Consider the following 19,708-nt stretch of genomic DNA (forward strand, 5'->3'; position numbering starts at 1 on the left):
CACACATACACACACACACACCAGGATGAGCCCATGGAATCTCAGGGCTGGAAGGAGTCTTGGAGATCATCTGCTTCAAGTTTTCCTAAACCTTGGTCCTCATGCCAGCTGGTGTCCTTTTAAGCAGCTTCCTGGGCCTCATCCTATTCATACATTCTCTCTAGGGCTGCGTCTGGGGATCTGCATTTTTAAACAAGTATTCTAGTTGATTCTGATAACCTCAGTGTGAGAACCTTTTATCTCATCCCATATTCTTACCTGATTTCCCAGGAGATCACACAAAGTCATCCAGGGAGTTAGGAAGAAGCAGAACTTGCCAGGGCCTCGTAACTCCAAATTCAGTGTTGCCCCCCAGGGCAATGGGCTGCTCCGTGCTCTTGGCCAGGCCTCCAGGCAGACTTACCTTCTACCCCCAGCAGACTTCTCAAATGCAGACCCTCTGCTGGCCAGACCCAGTTCTGGTTTTCCAAGCACACCTGTTGGGGAGCTGGAGCCTCTACCACAAGCTTCCCAGATAGGGTTTCTGTCAGTGGCCTTGACAGAATGCCTCTGTCCCACAGCCTTGCCCACCCCACCCCAAGTTGCTCGTGTGAAAAGTGAAGAATCTAGACTAGAGCAACAGGTGCTGGCTGATACCAAAGTCCGGCAACTGATAAACTTAGCACCCACTAGGAGGCCTTAGGGTAGGGTCAGGGGAGCCCCCATTGTCACTTCAAAACCCCTGTGTGCCCACTGCTGAGAGAACCTGCTCCAGACCTGAGAACAGCAGGTGACGCTAACAAGCCTGAGGCCTGCATGGCTCCGTTCCTGGAAAAGAACACACATGCCCCCAGCATGCTCACCCACTTTAAGACCTACCTCAGCCATATTTTCCCTCTACTGCGGGTGCAACTCTTAAGCACTTGCTGCTAACCAAAAGGTTGGTAGTTTGAACTCAGCTAGCTGCTCCTCTGGAGAAAGGCCTGGCGAACTGCTTCTGTTAAGATTGTTGTTTTTGTGAAATGCTATTGAGTCGATTCTGACCACTATGAGTCAGAACCGACTCCACAGCACATAACAACAACAATAATAGGGTTTCCGAGGAGTGGCTGGTGAGCTTGAACCGCTGACCTTGCAGTTCAAACCGCTTTGCAATCTAGTGCATTAACCCACAGCGCCACACCAGATTACAACCATGAAAACCCAACAGGGCAGTTTTGCTGTATGAGTCAGAACCAACTGGATGACACTCAACAAGAGGACTAGCAGTGAGCCTGAGGCACTGGAGAAACCCGGCCCCACTCTCTCCCTGCCATGCTGGACTCTGGCAGCCACACACAGGCTCTTTCCTAGAGCCCGCCAGTTGCCAGGGTCCATTGCCTTGGTGGACCCTCAGAATGCCCGGTCCTGCACCATCCTCACAACTGCCAGGTTTGAGCCCACTGTTGCTGCCACTTTGTCAGTCCATCTCACTGAGTGCATGTAGGTATTAAGGATGGTGTGTTTAATAGAAAAGGACAGAGGGGACTCGGTCTAACCAGTGAGAAGTACGAGGCTGGGAGTGGTTGACTGAACTTCTCAAAATCATGACTGGTAACACTGATGATAATGGCTAACTTAAAAACCAGTTTCAAAAAAAAAGAAAAAAAAAAAAGCTGTTTCCGTCAAGTCAACTCTGACTCATCTGACTCATGACAACCCCATGAGTGTCAGAACAGACCTGTGCACCACAGGGTTTTCAGTGGCTGAGTTTATTTTTATTTTTATTTTTTTTTGGTAGTAGAACTAGATCACCAGGTCTTTCTTCTGAGGTACCTCTGAGTGGACTTGAACTACCAACCTTTCAGTTAGCCACCAAGTGCTGTTTAACTGTTTGCACTATCCAGGGACTCTGAGTGTTGTGTGTGTGTGCCAGGCATTGTGCTAAATGCTTTAAGCTTTACTTCTGATTTTAGAGTTATGGTAACCTTATGCAGTTGTTGTTGTGACGTGCCATGGAGTCGAATCCAACTCATAGCAACCCTGTATAGAGTTTCAAGATGCTGCTGCTAAGTTTGAACTGCCGACCTTGAGCTCCATATTAGGACTGTACTTTATGCCTTTACAGAGATGTGGGATAATTTGCCTGGTCAGAGCTAAGATTTGAACCCAAGTTGTCTGACAACAAAGCCTGTACACTTAATCACTGCCATGGACCTAGACCACTCTGACTCCTAATCCAGTGCTCTTTGCATTATGCATTCCTGTCCTGGCACAGAAGACCCAAGTTGGGGCCCGCCCGCTTCCTGGTCTGTCTCACTGCACCAAGAGCAGCCACCTGGACAGGTGCCCAGTGCTTGCTTCACAGCTACTTATAGCAGGGAGTTTTCAGGGGTGGCGTGGAGGCAGCCCCTAACCATAGAAATAGGCACATTAAAAAAAAAAAAGGGGGCAGGACCTCCAAAGTACTCAATCTGGGAGCCTGCCCTGGCAGGAAGCAGGTTGTTAAAAGTCTCAGATGTCAGACTGTGGTTTCTTCTTTCACAATTACTGTAGGACAGTCCTCTCTCCTTCCACCCTCCCTCTCTAGGAGCAGACACCCTGCCTAGAGACCCGGTCTCTTTTTGGAGTTGTGAGGGCTAGATGCATGTATATAAATAAGGCAGCTAGAACAGCATTTGACACAGATAAGGGTTATGGGAGTGTTTGCTATCTGTATCTGTACTTTCTACTTTTTCTGAATGTACTGCTTGAAGGAGGAAGCATGTTGTTTAGTATGGAGCCTGCAGCTCCAGATTGGGGTGTAGGGGGGTTCCACCAGACATAGATGATAGGAAAGGGAGGCCAGGCCCAGCCCTGTTTTCTCCTCTTGAGCCTGGTCACTACTGATCTTGTTCCCGCCCCTTTTCCTCTCTTCCCACCACAGAAGTACTTGTCCCAGCTGGCTGAGGAGGGCCTGAAGGAGGCGGAGGGGGCAGGCAGCCCCAGGCCTGAGGACAGTGGAATCGTGCCCAACTTTGAGAGGAAGAAGTTCTGAAGCCCTGCTGAGCTGCTGGAAGGTGGGAGGGAGGGCCTGCTGAGGTGGGCTTTCCAGGTCTCCCTCTAGGAAAGGAACTAAATACAGGAAGGCAGCAGAACAAAGGAAGGGCACATTGCTGGGTTTGTTCTCTGAGACTCATTAAAACGTCCCTCCAGTGTCTCCAGGGGCTGGGTCATCCTGGTGGGTCACCGTGGTGTGTCCAGCCCACTGAGGACCACCAGCTGCCTCCCTTCTCCCACACAAGCTTTCAGTGAACGTTTCTCTCTTCTTCCTCCTCCTTCCCTCTCTCCCTCCTTTTATACCAAGGGTCATTTCCTTTTCATAAAATCCAACTTCTCAGGGATTTTCACAGTCTTCAAATTCTTGATAAGATATTAACAGATCCGTCTAGATGGATCCAAGGAAAAGATTCAACAGAAACTCCTGAATAAAGAGAGCCCATGATGTGTGGTGGTTTCACCCCCCTGCTGTCTGGGAGAGGGGACACCAGAAGTAATCAGTTCAAAAGTGAGCCCCTTCCTACAGCGGAGCCATCACTGAGAAAAGGCCCTTGTGGTGAATAACTTGTTCATCTGCTCAGTGATTTTAGAAGGCCACCAGATTCATGCTTTAAAATACAATTAAATGAATTTTGGAGGAGAGGGAAAAGAACCTTTCATTTGGAAGCTCTGATAAGTTCCCCTCAAACTAGTGTCCCCACATTGATTTCAGGAAATGTGAGGGCTGGTTCTGTTCTGGGCCATGAATGTGGTATGTTGTTGTTATTGTTGCAAAGTGCCGTTGAGTTGGTTCCAACCCATAGCAACCCTGTATAAGGTTTCCAAGCAGCAGCTGGTGAGCTTGAACCACCAACCTTGCAATTCAAACTGCTTTGCAGTCTGGCACATTAACCCACAGTGCCACACCAGGACTCCTGAATGTGGTATTGAGCCACTTAAATGAAAACAGAAGCAGCCGTGTTCTCTCCCTGCAACTAAAACAGCAGTTGGTATGGGCTTTGGTGAGAATCGGATGTTGGCCTCTCTGTTAAGGCGTGACATTGGCTCAAGAAAAATAAAAACCAGGAAATGGCCTCTGACCTTGACTCACCCTTGGTGCCTGTAGGATGGGGAACCTTGCTATGATGGAAGGACTGGGAGCTGAGGAGAGAGAAAGCTGCTGCGGGACTGAAGAGCAGCACTGACAACTAGCAGGCTCCTCAAGGGGCCACCCCTTGTGCGAACTTTGATGTCAAAGTGTTATAAAGGTCAGGCCTTTTATTCCCAGCCTGCTTCTGCTAGGAGAGGCCAGTGCCTTCAGGCCCCAACGGACAACAGGTCTAGTCTGTTTGGGGATTTAGGTACTTGGGAAATGAGACCAGCCTTTGTGGGAGACTTCAGGAAAGTCAGCAGGGAGCAGGTGCTGTTTTCACAGTAAGATACTCCCCCCCCCGTGAAAAACAAACCCAGGAAGACTTGTCCCTCCCACCCTGAGTGGTTCCTCTTGTTGTCTCTGTTTCTGGCCACTGGCAGGTACACTGGGAAAGGATTGTTTCAGTTTAGTTTAAATTTTCCTCCTTCTGGTGGGCAAATTCTCCAAATTAATGGCAAAAGAGTAAAAACATTATCTAGCTCAAAATGGATGTTTTATCAGTGAGGAAATGGAGGCACAGAAAGGCAAGAGGTGTGGACCGTAGAAGGATCATGTGGAAACCTTGAGGCAGATGGTGGCCAGCAAGGAGAATATTACTGAGAAGCTGTGAGAGAGGAGAGTTAAGGCAGGTGCTACAGGGAAGGAAACCAGTCTGGACATGTGTGAGGAGAGGCTGGAAGAAGCAGAAAACTTGAACTCATCATCAGGTGATTTGGGGACCTCAAAAAGATTGGTAACTCAAACAGAATCAAGTCTGAAGCCTGTGGCTCAGTCCAGACCTGTCCCTGGCCAACTCCACAGGTTTTAACCCAGCATCTGGGCTCGAGTTTCTCAGAAAACCTTTGAACCCCATGTGTCTGTCTTCCCACTGGAGAGAAGTCTGGGAGCAACTCTGCTCTCCTCACCGAACCTTGCCTAGAAAAGCCTCAGAGGCTAAAACTGGGCATTTTCAGACAGGCTGGCAGCCTCATGGCCCTACAGCAAATTGGGAGCTGACCTCCTCAGCTCATCCCCCCAGCCCCAGCGTTTCCATGGAAATCCCAACAGCCTTTCAAACAGCTGCCTTCAAACAGCTGTCTCCCTTGTTGGAGACAGACATTCTCCATACTGGAAACCTGGAGCAAGCCCGTGGGAGGAAGAGGAGACAGGCTTGGTCTGCTTCCAATCAAAATCTTGAGTTGTAAAAGCATCACTACTTTTGTGTGTACATATATATATTTATTTATTTATTTTTATACAATTCCATTGGCATGGTCCTTCAACGACTATAAAATTTGCACTTTTTATTCCTCTGCGTCACACACAATGCAGTATTAAGGGCAATGTGGAAAATACTGATTTTTTTTTTTTAAGCTTTTCTTCAGTGTTTGTCAACCATTTCAAAGCGTCTCTTCCAAAAGGTTACTCTGAGCAATTGCACCCTTGAGCAACAGATTCGTTTGAACCCTGGGTTAATATAACAGAAAGCCTGTGTAGTTTTTTCTGTTTTGTAAACAATTGAAATAAAGTATGTTGCAGTATTCCCAAAGAATTTGGTAAACTTGATGTTGGTGTGAGCAGCAGCCACTAGTATTTTGGACAGTGTGAGGCTGTCTACTAGAGTATACTTGAACTGGACCAGAGTTTATTTTGATTTTTATGAGAAAACAAAACATTAGATCATTTAACTTTGAGCTTGTAAAGTATTGAAATTTTGTTGAGTGTCCTATAAATTGTCACTTTTCTTGATCTGCATAATTGACCGCCAAGTGTTTGTTTTTACAAAAGGAAAATAAAAAGATTTTTAATAAAGAGAATTTGAAAGCTTTTGTGAGTCGCAGTGTGTCATGTAGGGAGTTGGCTGGGGGATGTCACTGAAGACAGTGGTTGGGATTTGGTACTTCTCTGAATCTAGATGTTTCTAAAGGGTGTAACAGTGAGGACAAGTCATCTGCTCTCAGCTTGGTTGGACCACCAGAGAGTAACAAAGATTCTCAGGGATGAACCTCTAGAAGGGTTGAGTCTGAAGGAAGTGGGGCGTTCCTGGACCTTCTGGTGACTCAGGCTAGAAAAATCACACGACTTCTTTAAAAACTCCTAACTTTGCACCTTAAGATTCAGTGGCAGGTTTCTTGCCTTCCATGTGAGAGACCTGTGTTCAGTTTCTCGCGAATTCACTTCATGTGCAGTTAGCACCTATCTGTCTTCCAAGTCTTGTGTGTTTGCTATGATGCTGAACAGGTATCAGGAGAACTTCCAGACTAAGAAGAAAAGCCTGGTGGTCTCCTTGCCAAAATCAGTCATTGAAAACCCCATGAATCACAGTGGTCCGATCTGCATCTGATCATGGGAATTGTGCAGACCTGGGCAGCCTTTCGTCCTCTTGTGCATGGTGTTGTCCCTACTTGATGGCAACACCAACAAGCCTTGCTACCTCGTGCTTACCAGTTTTCCTAGTAACTGAACTCAACTTGGCCTGCAGCAGGCCATTTCTGGTGGCTCTGTCCCCAAGATGAAGATGACGACCCGATGGTGAGGGCTGTGATGGAAAAACAGGACGCAAGCTGAGTTCTGACCCTGGCCCCTGTTCGCCCCACGACTTCCCAAGGCTCTATTTCCTTCAGGTAATGATATTAATCACCTCCCAGGACTGTTTCAAGGTTAAGGTCATTGCAGGTGAAAGCTCTTGGTCTGCTGCAAAGCACTGAATCTTGTTAGTTTTCATAATCCATGCTCTGGACAAAATCCTCCAAATTTCAATGACTCTTTAAGTCCCCTGTCAAGCATTTCTTGTACCAAAACAAGGCCCGGGTCCCATCTGCTGGACCCAATGGCTTGGTCCTTTGAGTGGAATGTAAACCTTTGAATCCTTCCTTCTTGTTGGCAATGCTCCTGAGTCAGTGAGGAGGGGCAGGGCTGTCTGGATCCAGAGGGCAAAGCGAGTGGGGTGGCCTGTAATTACTCAGAACATATCACAGATCTGAAGAAAGGTCCTGTTGAGCCTGTTGCTGCTGCTCCCTCCCTCCCTGACCTATTGGGCTGAGCTGGGAAACATCCTTCCCTGCACTGCTGGCTGCACTCTAGTTGGCCACAGCCACGAACAAGCCTAGAGTGGTCCTGCTGACCTTCAGGATCCAGGATGCCTGGGGACCCCTGGTGCCTACTCCTGCATGTTTCTCTGCACTGCACAACCCAGGGACACCGCCATACGCACTGCATCTTAGAGGCTGGCACCTCTTGGAGTCGTGCAATGCAGTCATGTGCCAGGAGCCCCCTGAGTGAAGCGGTCTGCCCAAACCTGGCTGTCTGCCCTGTTTTCATTTGTTCTCTGATGTCCCTGTAGGACTTAGAGTCTGATTCTGAGCAGGTTCCCTGACATTCAAACCCTAACACACAGTGTCCACTTTCTCCCCACGGATCAACTCCAGGCTGCCTCTGTCTTTACTGCCCTGCCTAGACATTGGTATTTTCAATCTCCCACTAGGCTAGACCACAAGGATACTGGATTGGGCCCTACCTGGCCTGACACTTCTGTGCCCCTCTGAATATCAATAGCAACTTTGTCTACTCAAACTAGTGGAACACCTGGGCTCATTCTCACCCACTCCCAGTTGTCCTTCCCCATTATGCTGCCCTACAAAGGAGGCTGCCCCATGGTTTTCAAACTATGTTAGTGTAGGAAAGGCCCAGAGACCTCCAAATCCAGGCCTGTGCTCTTGCAGGTGAGAAAACCAAGGCCCAGAGAAGGGAAATGACTTGCCTACGGCCATACAGCTTAATAGTATAAGGTGAAGAAAACTAGGTAGATTATGGTCCTGCTGGAGACACAGGAATTTAGGTTCTTTCATCTGCATTTTCAAGGAGCTCTGGTAGCGTAGTGGTTACGAATTGGACTGCGGACCGCAAGGTCAATAGTTTGAAACTACCAGCTGTTCCATAGGCGAAAGATGAGGCTTTCTGTTCCCATAAAGATTTACAGCCTCGGAAACCCTGTACAGGGTCACTATGAGTTGTAACCGACTCCACGGCACATCACCACCACCACCACCACCACCATCTGCATTTTCCTGGTCTATCAGGACTCATGCTGTAGGATCAGCACTGGACTGCTAACCACAAGGTTGGTTCTTCAAACCCACCAGCTGCTCCTCAGAAACCTTAGTGTTACTTGAGTCGGAACCGACTCGACAGCACTGAATAATAAACAAGAAGCTGGACTTAGGAGCTCTGGTAGCATAGTGGATTACGATTCGGGCTTCTAATCACAAGGTCAGCAGTTCGAAAACTACCAGCTGCTCCAAGGGAGAAAGATGACACTTTCTGCTCCCGTAAAGATTTACAGCTTTGGAAACCCTATACACAGGATCACTGAGTCAAAACCGACACCATGGCACATCACCACCAATCGCCATCAGCTGGACTTTGCCTACTGTTGCCCTTGGGGTCCTGGTGTGGCACTGTAAGGTAAGTATTGGACTGCTAACCTCAAGACTGGCAATTCAAACTCACGAGTCACTCCTCAGAAACCTTATGCAGAGTCGCTGTGAATCAGAACTAACTCAAGGCACTTAACAACCACACCACCACCGCTGGACTTTGGCACTCAACAAGGAAAAATTGTATGGAAACCAACAATCCTCTTGCTTCATTGTGCATCAGAATCACCTGAGGAGTGTGTAAGAAATACAGATTCCTGGCACCTTCCCTTGGAAAGTCTGATGAACTCATGGGTAGGGCCCAGGAATTTTCATTTTAGCAAGTTTCACAGGTGATACAATGCAGGTGGAATGCACTGATTACACTTTGAACAACACTGCCATAGAGTTCAACCAAGGACTGCCCAGGTAACTTGCAGAAGAAAAGGAACAGTTATCTTACAGGGGCAAAGGCAGGTAAGATATGCTTGGAGACCATACAAAGTAGGGGAGACTCTAGCTGACAGGAGACCAGTGTGACCACAGCAGGCACAGCTGGTGAGAGCTGGTCATTAGACTGGGTGTGAGCCACGTGTGAGGATATTTTAGTTGGGCTTAGGCAAAGTCAATATTCCATGCTCTCTGGTTAATGGCTGAAAGCACTGTACTTGTGAAGAGGCTTACTGAGGTTTGGTGATTGCTCGGTGCTCAAGGACAGCAAAGCTGTTCATTTGGTGAGATTGGAATGGTGGAACCGGGTCCTGTCACTGCCAGCGAGGACCCCTGGGCTTCACACTCTCTCTTGCCCTCTGGGAGACATTCTATTGGCCCATCTCCATCCAACTTTCAGCGCTCTGGACCCTTCACAATGCTGAGAGTCAGGTACTGTTTGTTATTCTCCCCATTTCACAGATGTAGAAAATGAGGCTCCAAGAGACAAAGCGGTTTAGTTCAGTATCAGACAGCCAGTAAGTGACAGAGTTGGGATTCATAGTAGGTTCCCTTGACTCTCAAGTCATACTCTTAAGCCATTTTCTCCACTGTCTGTCTGGGCTGATGTCTTGTTTCTCTGTCTCCCTAATGCCTCTGAAACCTGGGTCAGCCCAGAGCAGCGGCCTACGGTAGACTGGCCAGACTAATGTAGTTTTTGCTTCAGGTGCTCAGGACTGACACCCTGATGGTTAAATTCCTGAAGTTGACCTTCCTAATACCCCTGCTCCCTCAATAGCAGTTAAAGAAAGGTCCGTGCTCACAGCACTTCAGGGAAACTGGCAGGAAGGCCAAATGGAGGCAAGGAAAGCCTGTTTCTTCCTTCTTACTCCAAAGAGTCTGCCAGGGAAACTGCCTCTTGAGGGAAAAGAAGGGAGATCCCTACTCCTTAAGTTCCCCCAAGTGGGGAAAAGGAGAGCACTAGAACGTGTGGCCTCATGGGCAAGACATAAGGGGCTTTCCCAAGGCCCCCGAAATACAACCAGACTTTGCACTTTTAACCTTTTTCCTGAGTGAAACTTTATTGTTTATTTACCTACCACCCCTTTCTGACAAGGATCGAAATGATGTACAATACAGGCCAAATGTGACCAGATGAAGAAAAAGAAGACGCTTAAGTCTTCGGGAAAGGAAGATAGGCAAGTCTATGAGTTGTAAGGGCTGGCAGAGTGACAGTGAGTAAGCATGGGATACCTGAAAACCTCCTGGGAGCCAAGGCAAAGGGAAAACAGGCTCTATGTGTACAGGTCTCCTTGTTAACTGCCAGTTTCAACCCACCCCCATCACCAGGGGCCTGTAAAGCCCTTTGTCATAAACACCCTTAGCCCCTGCAGGTTGCCAAACACCTTGGTAGCTAAGGATCCAAGTACCAAGGCCCAGCCCTGCTTTTGTTACCCAAAGCCCAACCTTTCAGCTGCTGGATTCTGCCTCTGCGGCCTCATCTCTGCTCCTCCAGGGTCATCCCCTCCCCAAACCTGTCTTTCCTCGCTCTGCATCCCCACCTAGCCAGGCCCACCCAGTTCTCGGGGGGCCTTCACAGACAAAGCTGGGAACGAAGCAGACTTTATGATAGTTGTGTCAACACTGGGTGGATGGCCCTGGCTCACCCTGCACCTTGTAAACCACACCTCCCTGCCTGGTGTCCACACCTAACCAACTCCTCCTCCTGAAGACCAAGGGATGCTAGTCGGCTCCTGGCACCCTCCTCTCCTAGAGTCTAGAAAACACTTGGGGGTTTGCTCCAATGAGTGGGGATTTCAGCACCCTGGAAGAGAGAGACCTTGGTAGAGGTTGATTAGGCTGCCTAGATGATTAATAATTAAACCTGGTCTGTTCCCAGCCCCACACGCCCTGCAGCCAGGAATCACCAAAGAGCAGAGCCGAGAGAAAAGGCCCAGATCTCCAAACCTCCAAGAAAATAGCTCCTAAGTCTCTCAGAGCGCCTCCTTTCCACATACCCAAAGTCCTACAAGCCCACCTCCTACATAAAACCTTCCCTGGCTGTTTCCATAAGGCATTCTAATGGTGCTCTGTGGTAGACACTGGGTGGCCAAACACAAGGTCAGCAGTTCAAACCGACCAACTGCTCCTCAGGAGGAAGATGAGACTGTCTGCTCTGGTAAAGATTTGCAGTCTTAGGAAACCTATATAGGGTCACTATGAGTCGGAATCAACCCCATGGCAGTGAGTTTGGTTTGGGTCTGTACTGTTCCCACTGGCTTAGAGCTCTGAGCAGCCTCAGGGGCAGCTGGTCTTGGCAACAACTCTGCCATAAATTTTACACATCAGATTGGACTCCCATGCACTTGTGTTGATGCATGATTTCCTCAGCTCAATTGTGAGTTCCTCCTGAGAATGCTTACTCCTCTTTCTTATTGATACTCCCACTGCCCAGCAAAGGGCAGGGAATACCCAGCATGCCCAGCGCCAGCTTCTTGCCTGACTCTTGGCAGGGAAGTAGCTTTCAGCTCAGAGATGAATGCTGGTCAGTTTATCCCCGTCATCAAAGGCATTTCTTATGTCACAAGAGTCCTGAAACCCCGCTGGCTGTTGGACATCTTGGTACCTGAGGATCCAAACCTCAGGGCCCATGAGGTGTACAAAATGGGGCCTCCTTACACTCTCTGCAGACCTATCCTCTTTAGCTTCTCCCATATCGTCTCTAAGGCCCAAGGAAAATACATCTCCTCCTTCCTCCCCACCCTCCATTGATAAGTCAATATGATACAAAAAGCCCCCCAACCAAATGCAGAACCGAATTTCAAATTCTCATGGAGTTCAGACTTTCTGGAATCACTAAACCCTCGAAACTATTACCGTGAGATCATCTTTAAACCTGAAACCAAAACTACCTCCTGAAGTCTTCAATAAACCGAACAATATAATTGTTGTTATTAAGGGCCACTGAGTCAGTTCCAACTCATAGGGACCCTGTATATGGTTTCTGAGAGTGCTGGTAGGCTTGAACCTCTGAGCTTGTGGTTAGCAATCCAGTGTTGATCCTATAGCACCACATCAAACATTGTTGTTGTTGTTGTTGTTGTTAAGTGCCGTCAAGTCGGTTCCGACCCAGAGTAACCCTGTATAGGGTTTCTGAGGAGCTTGAACCGCCAACCTTGCAGTTCAAACAGCTTTGCAGTCTGGCGCATTAATCTACAGCGACACACCAGGACTCCTTAGTTTAGCTTAATTAGTAAAGAATGTCAGCCTTGAGTAGCCTAACTATACATCTACTTAAGAACTATAGTAAAACCCAAGGAGCTCTGGTAGCGTAGTGGTTATAAATCGGACTGCGAACCTTCAGATCAGCAGTTCGAAACTACCAGCTGCTCCAACATGAGAGAAAGATGAGGCTTTCTGCTCCCATAAAGATTTATAGCCTCAGAAACCCTGTACAGGGTCGCTATGGGTCAGAATCGATTTGACAGCAAATGACAACAACAACATAGTAAAACCCAGGAAAGCTGGAACCTATGTGAGGTGGCATCCTGACAGAGAAGTGGTAAGACTGCACTGTCAAAGGTGGAAAACTCCCGAGACCCAGACAAACAAGGCAGTCCAGTCTCATCCCACCTCTCACAGGTTCACTTTTTGTTGTTGTTAAGTACTCTTGAGTTGGTTCCAATGCATAATGATCAGAGGAATGGCTGGTGAGGTTTGAACTACCGGCCTTATAGTTCAAACCAAACTTGCGGTCCAGTGTATTATCCTGCATGCCAGGACTCCTATTTGAGATCAAACTGATTACAGCAACTCAGAAAGATTAGATAGGAAACCTAAGGGACCGTGAGTTTATGTTAATGGTGGTGGCGGTTGTGTGCTGTGGAGTCAGTTCCAACTTATAGTAACTCGTATAGGGTTTCCAACATTGTATATCTTTACTGGAGCAGAAAGCCTCATCTTTCTCCCACGATGCAGCTGATGGGTTAGAACTGCTGACCTTGCAGCCCAATGTGTGACCCATTGCACTACTAGGCCTCCATGTTCATGGGGGAGAGACGATTCGGGAAAGGAGGGTGAGAAGGGTTTTACAACATGAAGAATGTCATCAGTGTCACTGAATTGTACATGTTGAATTTAGCGAATTGCGCATGTCCCATGTGTATAGTCTCAACATCAACAAAAGCAACAATAAAAAATGGCTCCCAATCCCTCTCCCCTTCCCCCAGACTCCTGAATCCAATACCTCCTATCTAGTGGAGAGCATTTTCTACCATGTGGTCCAGCCTTTGGTTGTTAGTTTAATTTGGGCGGCATCTTCTACTCCAAGAAGAGACAAGCCCCCCAGCTCTCTGCACTTTAGTCTGCCCATCTCTGAGTCAACCTTGCCAGCACAGGAGAATCTGGTTCAGGTTCTGCCTCTTCCACTGATTTGTTGAATGATGGTCACTCTCCACCCCTTCCCTTCATTCCTGAAAAAGAGTCAATCATCCTAGCCCAACCTCCCTCCCTCCTGGTGCTGTCTGAGGTAGGACCAAAGGGCCTCAGCCTATGGTTTAAGTGCATGCATGTATGGGGGTGAGTAGGGTGGGGGTGAGGTGTGTATATATATGTATACCTGGAGAGGAGCAGTCACAGTTGGAGGTTTTAAAATCTGAGCCTTCCCAGGATTCCCTGCCAAAGACTGCGTTCCTAGCGCACACTTTTCTGTAACCCATCTATCTGTTTTAACCCACATTGTGAGCTGCGTGATACTCTTGTATCTTGGTCCAAGAATTATTCTGTGAGACCCTCCACAACCTCTTTCACTTACCCTTTCCATGCTAAAGAGCATTCTGACTTTAGAACCTATCCTGCTCCTGCTTTCTTATCGGATAGAGCAAGTCAATGGGCAGGGTTAGGGCAGAACAAACAGAGGAATGAGGCTGGAAATTTTCCATGGAAGGTGACTGAGCTTGACAGTAGAGAGAAAAAGAGGGGCGAGCAGGAAGGAGGTTGTGTTGCTGTTTGGTGGAGAGTGGAGTGTTGGGGATGGAGAAAGGGAGGATTCTGGGTATCTGTAGGTGTTAGAGAAATGGAAACAAAAAGAAACAGAAGCAGGCGTTTAAGGACACACTACTGTGGATTACAAATTTGATGGCATTTAATGTTCTTTGAGAAACCCAACTATTTCTCGTTTAATCTAAGACAGCATCAATTGTAAATCTTTATTTTCTGTTCAACTAGGAAAGAAAAAACACTGCCAATTAAACTCTAAGACTATGCTTCTTTATCAAATTTGTTTGATGTATCCTGATTTCAGGAATGTTGATTTTTTTTTTTTAATGGTGTGTGTTAAAATATGTGGTTACAGTATTTTTACTTTAGATTTTTTAAGTTGCAACAGAAGATTTACTCTGGACCATGTGAGTGTTTTGTATTGACTGAGGCTTTCTGCTCCCATAAAGATTTATGGCCTTGGAAACCCTGTACAGGGTCGCTGTGAGTGGGAACAGACTCCACGGCACATAACCACCACCACCCAGTTGCGTAGCTACGAGTTCCCACCCCACCCTACCCCACCTTCAAGTCCCTCCCAGGTAGGAACATTGGCTCATTCACCTTTGTAATCTCCACAACACCTACCACATGTGCCTGGAACATACTGGGAATTCATCGAGTCCAGTTTTATAGAACAGTCACATGTTCGCTAGAAGTTGCAGTCAGGCCTTTCCTAAATGTCTTTATACTTGTTTTTTTTTCATTATCATGACAATCTGAAAGAGAGGCAGACTGGTACATGCATGCACTCATCACAGCCTGGACATCTGGATGATCAGAAGACTTGGTGTCAATCTCCCTGTGTCTGTTTGGGTTTCTGGTGGTCTATGGCAGTGACATACCAATTGCTGTGGTGATCCCAGGCTCTTGAGGCAAGTATAGGCAGGGACTTAAACACACCAAGCATGTGTTTGTGCATGCTGAAGGGGAAAAGAAAAAGATTTTTGTAGTCGTCTTAAGAAAGGAACTTAGTAGTAATTGAGAACACAGGGACAGATTTGGAGAGGGCACGGGGAGGACCTCTGAACCTTGGTGAGTTTTCCCAGATACTGAGTTCAATCTTGTTCCTGGCAGGGCTTCCAACAGGGACTGAAGAGTAGCCATAAGAGCACTGTGCTGGCCAGGCTTTGACCCTAGAGGTACTGAGGTCAGGGTCTCACTCAACTCTAGGCTGCCATAGATAGATGTGGCAGCCAATGTGAGTGACCACTCTAGACCTGTTCAGTGCACAACCATACACAGTGGTCCTGAGAACTGGGCTCCCCAAATCATGTTCATGGGCCACATGATGCAATTTTTGTAAAGGACAGCATCGTTGAATAAGCTTGGCAATGCTGCATTCTAGATCTCCTTCCCTGACTGCATTTCCTAGGGCTGCTACACAAACCATGGACGGTCAGGAGAACGAATATCTGTGTTGGAAGGTGTACAGCCAGATGCCCCTTAAAAGTCAGGCTAGGGAGATGCCTCACCTACTCTGGGATCATCATCAAGAGGTACCAGTCCCTGGACAAGGATCTCATGCTTGGTAAAGTAGATAATCAGCAGAAAAGAGAAAGACCATCAGTGAGATGGACTGACATGGTGGCTGTAACTATGGGCTCAAACACAGCAACTACTGTGAGGAGGGCACAGGACTGGGTAGTGTTTCATACTGTTGCACATAGGGTTACTGTGCGTTGGTAGCAATTTGATGGCACCTAACAATAACATTTTAAACAAAATATCACAAAATGGGTGGTTTTAAAGAGCAGAAACTTCCTAAACATGGTCTTGGTGTGTCAATTCCTTCTGTGGGCCTCTCTCTCCTAATTTCTGGAGGCTGACAGCAATTCTTCACATTCCTTTCCATCACATAGCATCTATGTGTGTCACTCCCTTTTTATAAGATACTACTCGGAAGGAATTGGACTTCTGGTGTGGCACTGTAGGATCAGCACTAGACTTAAAGCCACAGGGTCATCAGTTCAAACCCACCAGCTATCCTCAGAAACTCTACTCAAGGTCGCTATGAATTGGAACCAACTTGACAGCACTTAACAACAAAAACAACTCAGAAGGAATTAGGACTAAGACCCATCTTGCTCTGGTATGATTTCATTTGACCCAACTCATAATAGAGGAAAAACTCTATTTCCCCAAATGAGTATCTCAATTCAACCTATAGTGCTCCCTTTCCATTCTCAGTGGAATAGGAATTTACACACTAAAGGTTCTGAGGTCATTTAACCTCTTCTTTCTCCAACTACTCGACAGTGCAACCATTATAACTCAAGGACTATTAAGTAATATTTCATGGAATCCTGGGCTTTAGCAAATGCTGCCAAATAGTTCTGTATACTTGGTGAGAACAAGGCTTATATAGGACCTTCTATCTGCAGTAGGCCCAGGGCCTAATACATTGCCTGGCACGTTTGTTGTTGTTGTGAAGTGCCGTTGAGCTGGTTCTGACCCATAGTGACCCTGTATAGGGTTTCCGAGGAGCATCTGGTGAGCTTGAACTGCTGACCTTGCAGTGCAAACAGTTTTGCAGTCTGGCACAGTAACCCACAGCGCTACACCAGGACTCCTAGTAGATCCTTAATAAATACTTTGTTAAATGAACTAATAGCAAATGATGGATGCTTTCACAAGTCCCTGATTACCTTAGTACATTCTTTCGTTATAAAAATGAACCAATCCTAATACACTGCTTAGGTTTCTGGCCAACTTTGCATTGTATGCTGTGGTTCGTTGTCTTCCCAACATGATATGTTTTTCAGGATGCAGTGAGATTTTAGGCATTTTAAGTTGTTCTCTCTATAGGCCCGGCTAGGCAAGCACAACTTCCCATGAATCCAGTCTCTCTGAGGTCTCCCTTCCCTCTGTGGTTTGGGCTGGAGAAGCAGTGCAAGTAAGCGGTTTTCATGTGGTTGGCAAAGAGCTAACGCCAGTCTTGGAAAAGGAAGGGTCTGCAGTGACTCGGATTCGCAATTCTGGGTAGTTAGGCAATAACGAAAGCCCAGAGGCCTTCTCCAGGAGTGTCAGACCCAGCCTGCTTCCTTCTTTAATTAAAAGGGAAGGGGCACCAGAAAGGGAAGAACAGTGTCTTGGACACCCTAAAGTTTTAGAATGTATGTTGTTGTTGTCAAGTGACATTGAGTTAGTTCTAACTCATAGCAACTCTGTATAGGATTTCTGAGGAGCACCCTGTGAGTTTGAACTGCTGATCTTGTGGTTCGCAGTCCAGTGCCGATCCTACAGTGCCATACCCAATTTTTAAAAATTGAAGGTTTATGGCAGCCCTGTGTCCAGCAAGTCTATTGGCACCCATTTTCTGACAACCTGTGTTCGCTTCATGTCTCTGTGTCACATTTTGGTAATTCTCATCATATTGCAAATCCTCTTCATAATGCTATGGAGATACAGCATAGTGTAAACATAACTTTTATATACACTGTTGTCGTTAAGTACCATCGAGTCAGTTCTGACTCAGAGCAGCTCTGTATAGGGTTTCCAAGGAATGGCTAGTGGTTGGTTTGAACCACCAACCTTGAGGTTAACAGTCCAGTGCTTATCCAAAAAATTCATGTGACTCACTTTATTGTGATCATCTCTTTATTGCTGTGGTCTGGAATTCAAACCACAATCTGAGGGGTCTTCGAAAATGGAATTAAAAGACAGTGGAATTTTCCCAGGAACTTTTTTTAAGCCCATTGTATCTCAGAGGTGGGCTTGTGTTTGTGTTTAAAGTGTGAACTTCCATATTGATCCCCAATACATGTGACATACATAATACATACATACATATGGGAGGAGAGAAAGGGGGAACCAGGAAATAAGATTTCTGACCAGAAGACACCTCCTTGTTCAGTGAGTCCGGATGTTGTCTTTATTTCTTCGTGAACACCGGCCTGACAGGACAATTAAACTAATCAGGCCACACACTTCTGCTGCTTCCCTGGCCCTATGTCAGGTGCTTAGGAGGCAGGGACACCTAAAGAAGCATGGGACTACTCTCAAGAAGCTTACAGTCTAGTAGCTTTCCAAGGACAAAGCCCAGGCCCATATGAAATATTGGGCAAACAGCATGTCTCTGCATACCTTTTTTTCTGTAAATACACTTCCATACAGAAAACTAGTCTATATAGAAAAATAAGAAAATACAGATCAAGTTGTTGTTAAGTGCCGTCGAGTCATTCCCAACTCATAGCGACTCTGGGTAGGGTTTCCAAGGAGTAGCTGGTGGGTTTGAACTGCCAATCTTGCGGTTAGCAGTCCAGTGCTTATCCTACAGTGCCACACCAGGATTCCATACAGATGATGATGGTGGTGGTGGTGGTGTACCGTGGAGTCGGTTCCAACTCATAGCGACCCTGCAGAGGGGTTCCAAGGCTATAAATCTTTACAAGAGCAGAAAGCCGTATCTTTCTCCCTGCAGAACTGCTGGTAGTTTTGAACTAACTGCTGACCATAACATTAGCAGCCTGACATGTAACCACTACGTCACCAGAACTCTATCCATACAGATGATATAAGAGGAAAATTCAAACCATCTGCAATCTCACCACACATAAATAACCAGATTTAGCATTTATATTAATAATTGGCATTAACAAATAAAGAAGTCCTGGTATGGTACTATAGATAAGCACTGAACCATAAGGTCGGTTTGAACTGTAAGGTTAGTGGTTCAAGCTCACCAGCCGCTCCTTGGAAACCCTATACAGGATCGCTATGAGTCGGAACTGACTTGACGGCACTTCACTACAACAATGAACAAGTGATAGAATTGCTCAAGTCTGTGAGTACATTGCTAGCATCAGACTTCCCACGGTCGGTTTTTACTCAGATTAGTTTGGGTCCCATCATGTATCTAGAGTGATGAGAAAAACTTTAAATATATGAGGGTACTTCAAAAAGTTTGTGGAAAAATTCTATTATCTTTTAATTCTACATTTCCACAAATGTTTTGAAGTCCCCTTGTACACATCAATGCTAGGAATACAAATTCCTCATCTAAATGTAAATTTCTGAGATACTAAAGATATAAATGTAAGTAAATTAAATCATAAACATAAGCAAATAGAGGAGCTGAATTATGTCACTTCAGAGTAAGGCAGACTTCTTAAACAAGACAGGAAGCCTAGACGCCATAAAGAAAAGAAAAATATATAATTCCCACATGCTGAAAGAGAGCATCGAGGAAGTAAAAACCAACCAAACAATGGAAACTATGTAAAATACTTGCAACATTTAACAGACAAAGGATTAATTTCCCTAATGTCACACATAGACCCAGATACCTGCTCCTGATCCCCTTTGCTTGCCTCACCTGTGGATCAAAAACTGTTTTGAACACGAAGAAATAAAGACAACACCTGGATTCACAGAACGGTCTTTTCTCTCTACCAAAAGATGCCTGTTCTTAATGTACAAAGAGTACCTCATATAATAACTCAAACATCCAAATAGAAAAACAGGCAAATAATATCAACAGAAGGATTCACAGAAGAAAGTCAGCTGGCCAAGAAACATAAAAAGATGGTCAACCTCATGGTAGTCAGGAAAATGCAAAAAGTAAGAAAAATATCGAATCCAGTGCTCACAATTGAGAACTTTCCTATGTATAGAATTGAGAACTTTCCTGTGTTGTTAGTGCAAGTGTAAACAGGCACAGCTTTGAGGAGAAGGTGGTTTGGTACAGTCTATTAAAATGTAAATGTGTACACCTTTT

At 46.3% G+C, this 19,708-nt stretch overlaps 1 protein-coding gene across 1 annotated transcript in view; it reads left to right on the forward strand.

Annotated features, from left to right (window-relative positions):
* The window catches only part of RBM20 (RNA binding motif protein 20), a 271,185-nt gene extending 268,190 nt beyond the window's left edge, over nucleotides 1-2,995 (forward strand). Inside the window, exon 17 of the mRNA XM_006831482.1 lies at nucleotides 2,885-2,995. Within this exon, the coding sequence (XP_006831545.1) occupies nucleotides 2,885-2,995 (111 nt within the window). The remainder of the gene's footprint in view (nucleotides 1-2,884) is intronic.
* The last annotated feature ends 16,713 nt before the right edge of the window (nucleotides 2,996-19,708 follow it).

This window comes from Chrysochloris asiatica, unplaced genomic scaffold (assembly GCF_000296735.1).
Source record: "Chrysochloris asiatica unplaced genomic scaffold, ChrAsi1.0 scaffold00003, whole genome shotgun sequence".
Classification (NCBI taxonomy): Eukaryota; Metazoa; Chordata; class Mammalia; order Afrosoricida; family Chrysochloridae; genus Chrysochloris; species Chrysochloris asiatica.